This window comes from Schistocerca piceifrons, chromosome 2 (assembly GCF_021461385.2).
Source record: "Schistocerca piceifrons isolate TAMUIC-IGC-003096 chromosome 2, iqSchPice1.1, whole genome shotgun sequence".
In the NCBI taxonomy this organism is placed as follows: Eukaryota; Metazoa; Arthropoda; class Insecta; order Orthoptera; family Acrididae; genus Schistocerca; species Schistocerca piceifrons.
In genome coordinates this window covers 356,507,428-356,524,627 of record NC_060139.1, presented here as the reverse complement: position 1 = coordinate 356,524,627, position 17,200 = coordinate 356,507,428, and the positions used below count along the sequence as shown (strand labels likewise).

The following is a 17,200-nucleotide window of genomic DNA, read 5'->3' as shown; positions in this document are numbered from 1 at the left end:
CCTTTATTTAATGATCTTAAGTTCCTCTTAATTTGAAAATAATATTCTGTCTGCACACAATAGTGTTCACATTGGCCAATTATCGAATAATGATTTGATTCTATACCATACTGGAAGTACAGAAACTATTTAATACAGAGAGCTGACAGCTATATAAAATACATCCTGAAGAATAACAGAAGGCTAAAAAATATCAAGATAGGTGTCAGTGTTTCTTCAGGGAATCATAAATGAAGAACCTAGAAGTCGATGGAGCTAATAACAATGATTATTATTAATTTACTGTTGTTATGTCATTATAACAATATGCTATGACCAATGCATGACGCAGAATAACCAGACGAAAAATGCTCCCATTGGTGCCCAAAGAAGGCAAATGCGATCCTCTTCAAGTGAGGAACCAGCTGCCTCAATGCTCATTCCAACCCCTCACGAAAAATTTTGCATGCAAATATATTGGCGCTCTTTTAACACGAAACATTTCAAATCCTTTTACTCAGTCCACTTTGCAGTGAAGCCTGTATTCAGCATCTCCCTCTCGTTGCCATAGTCTATACATTTCTCTCTCCCACTGTCTCCTTTTTCTCCCTTTGGCAATTTTTCCTGTCTGCTTCTCCCACTGTCATTGTCTTCATCACTTTCTCTCGCTATTTCTCACAACTGTCTCCTTCTCTACCACCTTCATTGTCCCTCTGTCCAACAGTCTTGTCTTTGTCCAATTCTTTTTGTCTCCTATTGCCTCTGACACTCTCTCTCTCGCTTACAATCTGCTGCCTATCTCTTCAGTCCCCACTATCTTCTCTCCACACATGTCCTTGGGATTTTGGCCACTATATTGGGAAACTTTAACACATGGCTATAGGGGATGCATGAAAGCAGGAAAATTTTTCAGTGTTAAAGTTCGCCAGTCTCAGAGGGAGTCCAGGTGCTTGAAACTTATGTATGGTCTCAACTCATCTCATTTTTTCATCTCCACTGCCATCTCTCTCTTTTGCTCCCATTGCTACTGTCTCCATCCACTTCTTGTACTGCCACTGTCTCTCGCTGACCATCACTGTCTTCTCTCTCTTCAGCTCCCATTGCTACTGCTTCATCCATCCCTCTCTCTCTTTCACTGACACTTTCTCTCCCTCAGCATTACTTTCTCCTCTCTTTTTCTGTTCCACTGTCTCTGTCTCCCCCTCTTTCACTGTCAACTGTCACTGCCTCTCTGGCACTCTCTTTCAGAGCAAGGTGGAATGAGGATTGAGACAACTGGTTCTCCACGTTTCGGCCAGTCTTTTAAAAAGGAGTATGTTAGACTGTTTTGTGCTCCAATAGGAGCATTTTTCTGCCCGTTCTTTCCTTTCCCCTGTTATGGGAGAATGTGTTACTTATATTAAATGAATTCCATACATAAGGAAAGTTGTGACAGTTTATTTATATACTTTAACACATTAATATACTTTGACACATAGTAATAATAAATAAGTATGCACATAGAGTTAACACAATGTCGCTTCCCAACCTATGCAAGTTAACATTTTTAGGCTTCACTTACAGTACAATTAAAAAAGGTGATGTTTCATGAAAAAGTACAAAGTATTTCATTTAACAAAATAATTCGCTGTAAGGAGCTTAAGCCTCCAGATGGCATCATCCAATAATTTCCAGAAAAAGACAACCTTTATAGGTGTGAAGTAGCCATCATTCAGAGACAGTCCACCATAAAATTTTATTGGTGGAAAAATGGCGACAGAAAACACAATTTGGTGACATCTGAACCCATGCCATGTGTCCTCTATGTCAGTTAAAACAACATTTATGTCTCAGACTGGATTCATGTGAGTATTTTACATGCACAACTGTGGCTCTTTATACCTCTGCAGCTCACTAGTGGTTAATGATATCAAAAAAGTTTGAAGGTTCCCTGAGAACATCATCTTAAGAACATACAGAAAAATAATCGACGGTTTCTTATGAACAGAAGTTATAGAAGTGGCCAACCCCACAATTATACTTTTGATAACAAAAAATTATGATTTTTCAAGTGTGTCTTGATAATAGATAAAGAGTTTCAAAAATGGAAATTGCATTTTTTAGGTAAATGTCTAAATAATGTACAATCAGAATTTGAGCTACTTACTATGGTTAGTTATTTAGATAATTACGACCTACGATGTAGAAACGACTGAAAACTGGTTTTGGCTCTTTTCTGAGTAAGTACAGTAACTTCAAACCTCTGTATCTCAGTAATGGATAATGATATTGAAAAAGTTTCTTATTTTCCTGAGAAATTCATCTTAAGAAGATATGGTTAAAATTTCGACGATTTGCCTTGGATAGAACTTGTAGAGGTGGCCATGCCCATAATTGGTACTTTCTATACTCAAAAATCATGGTTTTTCACGGTTTTCTCAGGAAACTCCCATGGACTAAAGACGCTTGTATAAGGCACCTTAGGCCATACCTAATGCAATAGAGCCAACCGATTTAATCAATTTGCCTGGGCTGGAGGGAGTGTGTAATGTTTAAATTTTGACCTGGTATTGTAGGAAAGCTACAATATGCCTGTTCTTCCAGTAGGGACACAAAAATCGCTAGGCCAACACACGTGATCCATTATCTCTAAGAACAACAAAACCATAAATATGACCCCCCAGAAAATCACATTTTTGCACACATCTTTTTGGAACGAACTGGTACCATGCACAGTTGTGCCAGGCTCAGTTAATAATGCATGCATACAAGAGGTTAGCTAATGAAATTACAGCTTTATATTAGAATTAATAAATTCCTTCATACCGTAGAATGGGTGGACAACTAATCAGTCATTTGATGTTTGTTTGCATACCGTACTTGTTCAGGAAGATCCTATATAATTTGAGATAACTTATTAAATAATTTGTGAACTATCAGTTGTTAGCTATAAATCACTTTCGGTAATTTATAGTATTGTATAAAATTGTGTCTATTCTTGCTTGTATTAAGATAATGTAGATTATCAACTGAATAGTTATGAGTATTAACTATTTATAGGACAAGTAAAGTAAGCTGTGAGTGGAAGAAATGTTGAGATCTACTGGCAGAAGTAGGTACAAGGTCCGATTTCAAATGTATTACTTGGGTGCCTTACAAGCATAATTTTAGATAAAATCACAAATAATAGGGTTTAAGAAAGTGAATAAGCTTTATTGAGTCTGTCAAGAAATAATTTCGTGCTGAAATTCCTACAGCGATTACTGCCAGGTGTGAAACACAACTGTGGAAAGGAAACCGCAAGCCATGTTGTAAGATTCTTGTTGTGCAATGTGAAGTATATGAGGACTGAAACAGTTAACTATTACGACTTGTTGAGTGGACACTCTCATCATAAAATCACCAAAACATTGAGATCATTATGAAGACTGTAAGTTACTGCCAGCGAAAAATGGATATCCCAGGACACTGACAACAGGCGACTGCTTCGGATTTGAATAAGTTTACTGTTTTGAGGATGGAAACGACTGAAATTCAAACAGTTGAATCTCTGAAACATTACATTATGAACGAAGTGAAATGTACACACAGCATGCAGTCAACGCTTTTCAAGAAAAAGAACCGATACCATATTTTCTTCGGAGTCAATGAACACAATACCAATTTAAAGAGCATATCTTATGCCACAGTTATGGCAAAGCATAGACTAGCTGTATTAAAAATAATTAAACAAAAGAAAGACCTTCCTTGCAGACACCTAAAGTTAAAGACAAAACACATGAAATACAGAAAATTCATGAGTTAATTGTGCTTCATAGTAACAATGTAATAAAAGTTTTACATAAATCTGCTTCATGAAGAAAAGTGTGAAAATGGTCATCAAAGTCAACAGCAACTGGCAACAAAGAGCACACAAAGTAGAGGTGTGTGTTATAATTGAGGTAGAATGGTAGGTGCTTCTGGGGAGAATGTTTTTTTTTGTCATTAGGTTTTGTGACAATATAACAGCATTCTTTATTTGCTTTTAGTGTTCTATTAATTTATAATATAGAAGTCCTATTTCCTGTCAAGGAGTCACTTCCATATACAAGGATGAAGTAGAACACTTCCGATCGATTTCAGTCTTTGGTATGAATCACCAAAATATAGATAAAGGGGAAACTACATTATGTGCAAGATTAAATTCAGCCAACTTAGTAACAGAACAATAATAGAATATTCATTGACCCTTGATCATGTTTACATGCAATATGTGTAACCACATAAAATTTATATGATTTTACATGGATCCTTACATAATTATGTTACAAGGAGGCTTTTATGTACATAACTACTGTAGGAGAGTACACTGTTATCCGAACTGGTCACTTTTTCCAAACCTAATACAGTATGCCACAATGAATAAGTATATGATGTTAATATCTTTGTATCTGTACAATATACAAATAATTATAATAATCATAAACCTTGTTTCTGTATTGCCTTATTCAATATGAGACAGTATATCAATATACCAAACTGGTAACTTCCTAAAATGTTACAATTTATAACTTTACATATTCTCATCTCAAAACTTCAAGTCATCTGTTGTACATTCTTCAGATTCCTTCACTGCATAGAAGGATTTTCTTTTTACCATTTCTACCCTCTTCATTATTATGCCTTTAAATTTATTCAGGAGCACTGAGTGGGCATTTTTAGGCAGTTTGTTAAAATATGTAAGAATAAGATATGTATAACTATTGTGAACCTTTGCTAGTATGGCACATGGATTGTCAGTTGCATGCCTATATCAATTGTTATGATGGTGTATTGATATCCTAGGTCAAAATTACTCACGTTTTGTTTGCTGCATACTATGAAACTGTAAATACTGGTACTGTCATAATATTCATTTCCTTAACACGTTCGCTGCGGCTGACGCTTATAAGCGTTTCCGCGATCAACACTCCAGAGCGGCTGACGCTCATAAGCGTTTCCGCGATCAACACGCCAGAGCGGCTGACGCTCATAAGCGTTGCCGCGATCAGCAAGCCAGTGCGGGTAACACTTATAAGCGGTGCGCTCGCTAGCTGAGTTCTCACTAGGGGAGGTCGCCAACTGGGACACGACGATTTCGTCCGAATTGTTTCTAGAAAGAGGTGGGACTCCACATAACGTGCCCGAAATATTTCGCCTGAGTTGGCCATAGGAAAGGAGAACATGCTCTCGAAAGTTGTTCCGATAGCACTATAGGAGGCTATACCCTATTTAGCGCTCTGTTCGTCGTTATTGGCGTAGAGTAATGGTCAAGCGCATTGCTCACGAAACAGGCGACTTGGGATCAATCCCAGGTCCGTCCTGATTTTTTTTTCTCATTTTTATTTTACTTCGTATCTTCAGAGTGTTCGGTTATTTACGGTAGATGTATATTTCTATCGTCAAGTCAAAAATCTAATTAAAAGATTACAAAGTGCCCCTGAATAACTCCAACAACAGCGAGAGGTATCATCAAGAGAAGATGCAATTAAAATACATTCGACCGTGCTGCATCAATTCAGTGCTCTTGTGGACACCCCTATGATCTAGTACGCTTGGTTTGCATCCAAACTATTAGAGGAAACACCTTAGTTTTAAAACTTGAATTAAGTGTGCTTTCCAATGAAGCATGTTGCAGAGAAATGTAACTGCTCAAACAATGCCTTCATAAAATGTGCCTAGAGTGAAACATATATGTTTCACATGTTTCTATGATATGTCACCATAAAAATGGCAAAACTTCTACTGTCGTAATGAATAAAAAGTAGCGCACGTAATCACAAGAATCTTTAAAATCTTTATTTTCATTAAAACTTTCGCCTAGTTATATAAATATACTACTTGAATGTATTTAAATTCTACGGTAAATAGTTGCAAAATCTGACGAAACCAAGGAAAATAAGAATGAAAAAAATTAGGAAGCACCTGGGATTGATTCCAGGTCGACTGTTTCGTGAGCAATGCGCTTGACCATTACGCTACGCCGTCAACATGTTCACTGCGGCTGACGCATATAAGCGGCGCGTTCACTAGCAGAGTTCTCAGTTTAGTTTGTTCGGCTGTGCACTCGTGTTAGTTCAAGTAACCAACGACATATCACGTAACGTGTTCCTGTCTGCAGTTGTGTGTTTTCGTTTTTTGTCGTCTGTGTTGTGCATTGTTTGCAATGGCGGCGAATAAACCGACACCGGGGCCTTCGAACGCGAAAAAGTGTAGGAAGAGTGACCGATATACTGACCATGAGTTACTACGTGTGTTAGAAGATAGTGATGTAGAGTTCAGAGAGGACGAACCAGATGAGGGTGACTGGCATTTGGAGACTGCAGAAACAGACCACAGTGATGACAGTGTGGAAGCAGAACTGTCCAGTATGTTTCGTGACAGTTCGGAATCGGACGATACGGGCGACGATGATGAGGAAATCGCCGACGATAAAGAACCAGCGCTCGCAGAGGTAAGCAAACCAGGTGTTACGTGGCATGAAGAACCACATGGGATGCAGTATCACCCGTTTACGAAAGCAGAATGTTTGCTGATGAAGCCTGCTGGCAATACGCCAATGGATTTCTTTAGGCTACTGGTTACAGATGACATACTGCAGCTCATAGTTGACGAAACAAATGATAACGCACGGAATATATTTGCGAGCGCAAATACACAAGAGGGCTCTAGAATTAGTAATTGGAAACCCGTAAGTATAGAAGAAATACTTGTCTTCCTGGGGATTTCATTACATATGGGTAATGTCAAATGTGCCCGACTACAAGACTACTGGAAGAGGGATCCGCTGTTCGAAAATAAAGGAATAACGATGAGTATGAGCAGAGACAGATATTTGCTTATCTTACGCACATTGCATTTTGCAAAAAATCCAGAGTCAGGCGAACCGAAACCAAATGATCGACTGTATAAGATACGCCCTATATTGAATTATTTCAACAACAAAATGTGTAATGTGTATTATCCAGGTAGGGATCTCTCTTTAGATGAATCAATGATTCTTTGGAGGGGACGATTGTCATTTAGACAATACATAAAAAACAAAAGAAATAAGTATGGCATCAAATTGTACATGCTAAATAACCCAGACGGCTTCATCAATAAATGCGCTGTGTACACGGGGATGCGTGGTGATATGGAGGGAAAAGGGCATGCTGAAAAGATAGTATTGCATTTGTTAGAAGAGAAGGTGAATGTTGGCCATCACATTTACATGGACAATTTTTACAACAGCTTTGCCTTAGCTAAAACCCTGTTGAATGCAAAAACACATTGCACCGGGACACTAAGGGTAAATAGGAAAAATACCCCTAAAGACGTGGTATGCGCCAAGCTGGGGAAAGGGGACACCATAGCACGATATTCGGACGGGGTAATGATCGGCAAATGGAAGGATAGACGAGAGGTCTCCTATATTTCCACAGAATACCCCAATACAATGGAACGTGTGCAGAATGCACGCCAGCAAATAGTCGCGAAACCACTGCCAATTATCAGATATAATAGTTGTATGTCTGGGACCGATAGGCAGGACCAGATGTTGTCTTATTATTTATGTGAACGAAAGACAATCCGCTGGCCAAAGAAACTATTCTTCCATGTAGTTGACATGCTAATGTTCAATGCACATTACCTATATAATAAATACTCAGGGCATAATATGACTTTGTATGATTATAGAATACAAATAATAAAGGGACTACTTCCACCAATGGACGTTACAAAAGGTGTGCGTAACAAATGTAAAGACACACATGTTGTGCAAAAGCGGGACGCAACGGAAGGGACGAAGCAAGTTATGCGGAAGCGATGTAAAACGTGCGCGGCACGGGGCAAGCGTACGGATACACCATACGTGTGTATAACGTGTCCAAACCAACCTGGATTCTGTTTGAACTGCTGCACAATTACACATCCATAATGTAATGGGACGTCGTATCTACAGAGGAAGATCTGTTTGTGTTTGATTTGTAAAGTGTTTGTTTTATTTGATAGCCATGTAAATATAGTTACATTGGTTGCTCAGAATATGATGTTTCTGTACAGTACCGTATGTGGACTTATTTGTGGTTTGCTATAAAAACATCACCTCTACACCTTGAAAACTTATTTGTTACTAGCTGCAGTGCCCGGCGTTGCCCGGGTGTGTATTCATTCCTGTCTTATTTTAGTCCATCTGCTTCTTCTCTCTCTGTCCATCGCCTCCTGTTCTATCGCTATCTATTTTCCATTCATCTCAGTTCCGTTTTCACACAGGTCAATCTTCATGACATAATATTTCCTGTACTATGTGTCCCACAAGAATATAATTTTCCATGTTCCCCGGGAAGAATATTAGGAAACTGCAAAATGAGGTGCGAATGGAGTTGGTATTACAGACGTAATACATTACAACCACATGCATAGTGGGACGGATTTTCGTGCGTTTCATAGTTTTGACGTCATATCTCCTGTACTACGTGTCATACTATGATATAATTTCAAAGCTACATTTAGTGGTATATATGCATATCCTCTGCAAAATTCTTCGCGAATAGCTTTAGTAGTAATGACATAATAAATAGAAATCACAAACCTGATGTTGCGGTTATTCAAGAACAGGATTGTTTATGACGTCATATCTCCTGAACTATATATCGTAAGTAGTTTTTGCTACCATAGCAAATGATTCATTACCTTAGAGAAGATTTGTACCAAATTTGATTGAAATCGGTGTACTAGTTTAGGAGCAGATGTGGAATATCGTCACATGATGCGGCCGTTTTTGACGAATTACATTGTTCATGACGTCATATCTCCTGACGTATGTGTCGTATGTGGTTCTTACCCCTACAGTGATAGTTTTCCGATAATAGGAATATGTGTACCACGTTTCGTTGAAATCGGTCCAGTAGGAGGAGATGTGGAACATACATACATACACATACAGTCATTTTTATAATATGTATATATTTGTGATTGGGTTTCCATAGCACCACATTGCAGACGAGTCCTGTTTCTTTTTCTTCGTTTTATAAATCTTTTGGTGTTTTCCGACTAATTCTTTTTCAATGGAGTGGATTTGTCACTTGTGTGAATTGCATTTTCTGTCCAGTTAGCAATACAATAAATAAATAAGGGGCTTTGTTAGAATTGTTTGCAATAAATGCATGTAACGCTTATAAGCGACAGACAGCAGGCAGCATTTATCACATGATCGGCATGCAGCTAAAGTGTACTTGTATTTCTATATCTAGCACCTCTTCCGCAGACGTTATATTCGTTGCCAATATTACGTTCGTGCACAACATGAATTTGTCGCAAAACTAGACATTAGTCTTGCGATCAAAATTTAGGCGTGTTCATAATTTGTATTCAGCCAGGTATGGATTACGAAATATAAATTCCAGCAGTATCTTATTATAACTTGAAACTGCTGACTTCCCTTGCAGAACAAAGTTTTATTCATCCATAAGAATTATGAAAAGATACAGTGGCGAGCTAAGTCGGTAACTATGTAAAGTTATTTCCTCGAAATAAAAATCATAGAAGGCCGTGCGGCTGCAAAGAGAAGTGATTGCAGCGCTCCTGGCAGCTAGCCCCGAACTGTTTTGACTGAGTGGAACGCTGCGCCTCTGGTAGCCAGCGTACGAACTCCAAACGAATCAGCTGGCGGCATCTAGTTTATTCGCCACAAACTTACAGGTTTCGCAGGGCTATGATTGCAGCTCTCAGCGCACGTGCGCTTACAAGCGTCCGCCTCGCGCGTTAGCGGCTCGCACTGGCGACCGCAGCGAACGTGTTAAAGAATGTCTACATGAATCTCATGGTGTAAGTCCTGCAATGCATCTGATGGCCTTTTTTTGTAATTTAAATGCAGTCTTAGATCCAGGTGAGTTGTGCCATAGCAAAATTCACTATGTCAAATAGGAATTTAAGAAAGCAAAGTATGCCTGCAGCACCAGGATTTTGCTTACATAGCATCTCTGGTTATATAGCAGATAAATGACACATGTGAGACTGGAGCATAACTTGCCCATGTGTGTACCCCAGCTTATATTTTGATCAATAGAGAATCCAAGAAGTTTCATTTTGTGCTTGTGTCTGTGTATGTGTGAATGGATATGTGTGTGTGTGCGAGTGTATACCTGTCCTTTTTTCCCCTTAAGGTAAGTCTTTCCGCTCCCGGGATTGGAATGACTCCTTACCCTCTCCCTTAAAACCCACATCCTCTCGTCTTTCCCTCTCCTTCCCTCTTTCCTGAGGAAGCAACCGTTGGTTGCGAAAGCTTGAATTTTGTGTGTATGTTTGTGTGTCTATCGACCTGCCAGCACTTTACGAATGATTGAAGCGATTTCATAAATTCACTGTAGCTCCATTCATTGACATATGGTCACAACACACTACAGATACGTAGAAAAACTCATAAAGTTTTGTTCGGCTGAAGCCGCACTTCAGGTTTCTGCTGCCAGAGCGCTCGAGAGCGCAGTGAGACAAAATGGCGACAGGAGCCAAGAAAGCGTATGTCGTGCTTGAAATGCACTCACATCAGCCAGTCCCAACAGTGCTACGACACTTCAGGACGAAGTTCAACAAATATCCACCAACTGCTAACTCCAATCGGCCATGGTATGCACAGTTTAAAGCTTCTGGATGCCTCTGTAAGGGGAAATCAACGGGTCGGCCTGCAGTGAGCGAAGAAACGGTTGAACGCGTGCGGGCAAGTTTCACGCGTAGCCCGCGTAAGTCGACGAATAAAGCAAGCAGGGAGCTAAACGTACCACAGGCGACGGTTTGGAAAATCTTACGGAAAAGGCTAAAGCAGAAGCCTTACCATTTACAATTGCTACAAGCCCTGACACCCGATGACAACGTCAAACCCTTTGAATTTTCGGCGCGGTTGCAACAGCTCGTGGAAGAGGATGCGTTCAGTGCGAAACTTGTTTTCAGTGATGAAGAAACATTTTTTCTTAATGGTGAAGTGAACAGACACAATGTGCGAATCTGAGCGGTAGAGAATCCTCACGCATTCGTGCAGCAAATTCGCAGTTCACCAAAAGTTAACGTGTTTTGTGCAATCTCACGGTTTAAAGTTTACCGCCCCTTTTTCTTCTGCGAAAAAAACGTTACAGGGCACGTGTATCTGGACATGCTGGAAAATTGGCTCATGCCACAACTGGAGACCGACAGCACCGACTTCATCTTTCAACAGGATGGTGCTCCACCACACTTCCATCATGATGTTCGAAATTTCTTAAACAGGAGATTGGAAAACTGATGGATCGGTCGTGGTGGAGATCATGATCAGCACTTTATGTCATGGCCTCCATGATCTCCCGACTTAACCCCATGCGATTTCTTTCTGTGGGGTTATGTGAAAGATTCAGTGTTTAAACCTCCTCTACCAAGAAACGTGCCAGAACTGCGAGCTCGCATCAACGATGCTTTCGAACTCATTGATGGGGACATGCTGCGCCGAGTGTGGGAGGAACTTGATTATCGGCTTGATGTCTGCCGAATCACTAAAGGGGCACATATCGAACATTTGTGAATGCCTGAAAAAACTTTTTGAGTTTTTGTATGTGTGTGCAAAGCATTGTGAAAATATCTCAAATAATAAAGTTATCGTAGAGCTGTGAAATCGCTTCAATCATTTGTAATAACCCTGTGTATATATATATATAACTAAAATGAGCTCTAAAATGGAAATTAAGCGTTTCTGGACACATGTCCACATAACGTCTTTTCTTTATTTGTGTGTGAGGAATGTTTCCTGAAAGTTTGGCCGTACCTTTTTGTAACACCCAGTGTGTGTGTGTATATATATATATATATATATATATATATATATATATATATATATATATATATATATATATATACACACACACACTGGGTGTTACAAAAAGGTACGGCCAAACTTTCAGGAAACATTCCTCACACACAAATAAAGAAAAGACGTTATGTGGACATGTGTCCAGAAACGCTTAATTTCCATTTTAGAGCTCATTTTAGTTTCGTCGTCCACCTACGCTCAATGGAGCACGTTATCGTGATTTCATATGAGATACTCTCTACCTGTGCTGCTAGAACATGTGCCTTTACAAGTACGACACAACATGTGGTTCATGCACGATGGAGCTCCTGCACATTTCAGTCAAAGTGTTCGTACGCTTCTCAACAACAGATTCGGTGACCGATGGATTGGTAGAGGCGGACCAATTCCATGGCCTCCCCGCTCTCCTGACCTTAAGCCTCTTGACTTTTATTTATGGGGACATTTGAAAGCTCTTGTCTACGCAACCCTGGTACCAAATGTAGACACTCTTCGTGCTCGTATTGTGGACGGCTGTGATACAATATGCTATTCTCCAGGGCTGCATCAGCGCATCAGGGATTCCATGCGACGGAGGGTGAATGCATGTATTCTCGCTAACGGAGGACATTTTGAACATTTCCTGTAACAAAGTGTTTGAAGTCACGCTGATACGTTCTGTTGCTGTGTGTTTCCATTCCATGATTAATGTGATTTGAAGAGAAGTAATAAAATGAGCTCCAACATGGAAAGTAAGCGTTTCTGGACACATGTCCACATAACATATTTTCTTTCTTTGTGTGTGAGGAATGTTTCCTGAAAGTTAGGCTGTACCTTTTTGTAACATCATATATATATATATATATATATATATATATATATATATATATATATATAAAACAGAAAGGGCCCAAGAACAGAGTACTATGGCACTCCCTTTTTAACAGGTAAAGGCTCTGACTTTTGGCTATTCACACACACTAATTGTTTTTATTGCTTAGGTTTGTCTGTAGTAGGAGGAGGACACCCCCCCCCCCCTTTTCCGCAGTACATTAGCTTTCTTACTGGGATACTGTGGGCCACTGCATCAAAGGCTTTTCTTATATCCAGTAGTATCGCACAATTTGTTGAGTTATTCTCAAAGCAGTCATATACTTTTGTTACGATTCTGTTCGCTGCTTTCACTGTAGAGAGGGTAGACCTAAAGCAATACTGTGCGAGACAGATTAGGTTATTATATTCAAGATATTGGTTCATCTAATAGTGAAAACAATGCTCTGTTATTTTAGAAATAATTGAACTAGTGAAATGGGTCAGTAATTGTCAGGTGATCTTGTTCTACCTGTCTTATGTATCTGCTTGATTATAGAGATTTTTAGGCATTCTGGGTACACTCCCTCTGTTAATATTTTTTATTTTTTTGTTAAGGGCATTATTATCTCTTTTCTTCTTGTTTAGTAAGAAAATTAGAAAAGCTGTAGTGATCTTCTGTTTGGGAATTACTGAGTTTATCTATTACTTCACTAACATGTCAGAAAGTTATATGACTCCATTCAAAATATTCACTTGCTTTATTCAGTAATGGTGGCAGCATTTTTTCTGCATTGCTTCCTTAATGCTTGATTTTCTCCAATCATGGTCAAGCACACTTAAGTGATGTGGCAAGTATACTGTAGAAGTGACAAAGATTTTCCAGGGTTAGATATTTAACTATCATCTACTACTTTGCATCACTCAACACGCAATCCTACAGTGACAATCTGACATTTGTGTTATGACAGATAATTAAGCCAACTGGGAGTACAGACAAGCATCCTTAAAACAAATTCAAAATTAATTTTCGTGTTTCTCAAATAGATTTGCAAATGATCCTTTGTCATCAGCAAGTAATTCATTTATAAAGAATGTTTTGGTCATAGTTTTTTTCCACAGGAAATCCATATTTGCACTCCATTTTTGTATTTCATATTTTTTTCATTCTTCTCCAAGTTTTTGAGTTAAAACCTAGGATAATACACGGATGGGACAAATTGTTTAATTTGATGCCAAACTGAAATCTATGCCTATAGATATTATGAACATGGTGTGTCGAAACAGTACCTTACTTTGAAAGCAGTGGACATTTGCCAATGAAAATTTTTCAGAGTATTTACAGACCCATCTTTAACACTGATATTCATGGTCTTGTGACATAACAAGACGACTTGTCGATATGCACGAGTAGTGTTACAGTATAATGACATCTAGCAGCCATGTTGGGGTTTGCTTACTTAGGAAGGGTGAGTCGATTTGCAGTGGATAGCAAGTGGCTTGCTGACAGGTACATGTTCTCGGTGAGGGGATGTCTTACATCTGCCCAGAAGACAGGCTATCATCCTGTAGTGGGAAAAACCTGGCTGTTGAGAGTGATGTGAGATGTTCAAACTTGAAGAATTGGCAGTTCTCAGACAGACAGCAAAAGTGGTACAGTAGCATTTTATATTGTTCATATTAGTTGTCATATTTCTTGGAGAAATAAATATATTCTATAGACATAAATGGCAAATTGAAGATAAACCTGAGATTGAATTACTGGTTATCAGGGCATTCTAATAACAGTAGAAGTTCCAAAGCTACAGTTAATTGAAAAATATACTTCATTACCATTTTTTGAAATTGATGCATGATGAACAACTTGCAATACTTTAACTTTTGAAGGGATTTTATTCTGGGAGCTGTGACAGTGTCCATACACTAAAAGTTCAAAATGGTTCAAATGGCTCTGAGCACTATGGGACTTAACATCTATGGTCATCAGTCCTCTAGAACTTAGAACTACTTAAACCTAACTAACCTAAGCACATCACACAACACCCAGCCATCACGAGGCAGAGAAAATCCCTGACCCCGCCGGGAATCGAACCCGGGAACCCGCGCTAAAAGTTGTTGGGACTTACAATGATTACTCGTTTCTTCACAGCCTTCGATGGGAGTGGTAGAATTTAAATTTAGCTTGTCAGCTCTACTTAACTGGTAGTCTGATTCAACATACGGCGAATAAAAAAATGGCTCTGAGCACTATGGGACTCAACATCTTAGGTCATAAGTCCCCTAGAACTTAGAACTACTTAAACCTAACTAACCTAAGGACATCACACACACCCATGCCCGAGGCAGGATTCGAACCTGCGGCCGTAGCAGTCTAGCGGTTCTGGACCGCAGCACCAGAACCGCACGGCCACCGCGGTATGGCGCATATATGTTGAGAATAATAAACAATTAATTGCACTTTAATTCTTATGTGTGTTGACTACAGTAATTTGAAATCAGCCCTACGTCATAAATATATAGGAATATTTACAGTTGATTTTGACGAACATTATTTTCAAGAACAGAATGAACAGTACATGGAAACCCCTTTTACACAGATTAACTATAAGCAGTTATCTGTGCATCGCATTCCACTGCCAGGGTAAGATCATCAACATTAATAAAGTAAACTTCATTCTATTTTTAAAACCCAGATAGAGGCCGAAATGTTGCAGTCTGATGGTTGAGAAACAAGATCTGTACTTGAATTAATTTCTTTATTTATTATTGTATTATAAAGTTTACATAGAATTTTATACCAATAAATCACACTACGTATAAATGATGTATGAAATACATACTTGTTCTAATTCACTGACTACTTTTGATTTAAACTAATAATTTGTTCTGATCTTTGACCTAAATACAGAATAATTATTTACCCTCCCTCCCCTCCTAAACGGGATGGTTGTTCATTTCTATGTTAAGTAGTAAGCCTGTCTGAGTGAGCCTTATTAGGAATCAGAAAAGATTTAAGTAGGAACATAATTCGCAAAACGCACTTTCATTTAGACAATACCTTATTCTTTCCTAGTTGCGCCTTATTTGGGGTCACAAAAGAAGAAAGTAGGATCATGATTCGCAAAAACCATTTGCATCTAGATAATAAATGTGGAACACAGTGAACTTTTCATTACTAGCAATTTCTATATGTTTCCAGCATTGTTTTTTTGAGACACTTACGTGGTACCTCAGATTAGTAAACACTTGTGATTTTTTAAAATACAATTGGCCCTGAGCTCTGTTATTATAAAGTATATGTTCCATGTATCTTAGCTAATTTGTGAAATTTTTAAATCTTTCTTCATTACTAATATACTGAGTTTCAACAATATGTCGGTATTATCAACACAATTGTAATGAGATTAGATAGAAAAGATGTCAAGGAAATATGTAGTAACTAAATGAGGATGATTAGACTAGAATTTTAATGTGAATTACCCCTTAGACAAATGCAATGATTAATCAAATGATTGCTCGAGTTGTCTCTGTGTAGTTGATTAATGGTGTGTTTCTGGGTGTTCAGTTAGTTGTCATTTAAATTTTATGCGAAATGTCTCGGCAGTAAAACCAAGTGTCTTTTTCAGATGCTGTTATGGAAACAACAGCTCGCCTAGACACTTGGAAACACATCATTAATGATGAATCACTTTGCTAGTTTCCTTATTACTATGTTTTCATACAATAAATTTGTTCTATTATGTTTCTGTAAATTAGCTGCTTAGTATTCAAGTCCTCTAAAACTGAGTTGTGTATCACTCATTCATATCAGAAGTCAGTTAACAAAGTAGGTGGTTTCTAATACTTATTGGCAACCTGTTTCTGCAATTACAAAAATGTGTTAAATATTGTACCAAGTGCACTGAAATAATACATTCATAAATTTTGTCATATAAAATAATATGGGACACAAAGGTTTATGTGAAATATAGCTCAAATCAAAAGTACTGTTCTACCTGTCCCTTTGATCAGTTTATTATTTTGATCTGTAAGAATGTTTTGCAAAAAGACGCAAACACTTCAGTGGTTCACTTTCTAAATAAACATATGTTGAGAGTGTGACACAAATCTTCTACAGTATTTGGGCAAAGAAAGAAAAGTTGGATTAGCAATATACAAAATAAAGCAATCACTGAACCATAACTGACATTTCTTTAACATTGCTCAAGAATGTGAGTATTAAATTAATTAAAATATTTGGCTATGTTTGACGTTTTTCATTGATATGGTTCGAAAGGAAATATTTTCTTTTAGCCATTATATATTATTGTTATATAAAGAATTATACAGTTTACTGCATAAGCTACATTGAAAACAAAAAATGTAATGATTTGAATACTGGTTTCTGGATAAAGTAAAATTTCCTCTTGGTCTGAAAAGGGAGAGAATGACATGTTATCGATAAATATTGCATTTTTTCTGATCTGTTTATGCTCACTCAATAATCTGAAAAGCAATGAAAAAATAATTATTTATTCAAACCATAATTTGCAGTTTAGTCATCATCAAGAAACACCAATAGCACACGAACGTTCTTTTATCAGACATTCAGTTACAAACAAATCCATCAACACTTATTGT

The 17,200-nt window shown here is 38.1% G+C and overlaps 1 protein-coding gene across 1 annotated transcript; it reads left to right on the top strand.

The window, feature by feature from the left end:
- Positions 1-6,142: 6,142 nt before the first annotated feature.
- Positions 6,143-14,436, top strand: LOC124775380 (piggyBac transposable element-derived protein 4-like). Its single transcript, XM_047250215.1, has 2 exons — positions 6,143-7,267; positions 14,353-14,436. The coding sequence occupies exons 1-2, from the start codon at positions 6,143-6,145 to the stop codon at positions 14,434-14,436; spliced, it is 1,209 nt and encodes a 402-aa protein (XP_047106171.1).
- Positions 14,437-17,200: the final 2,764 nt, after the last annotated feature.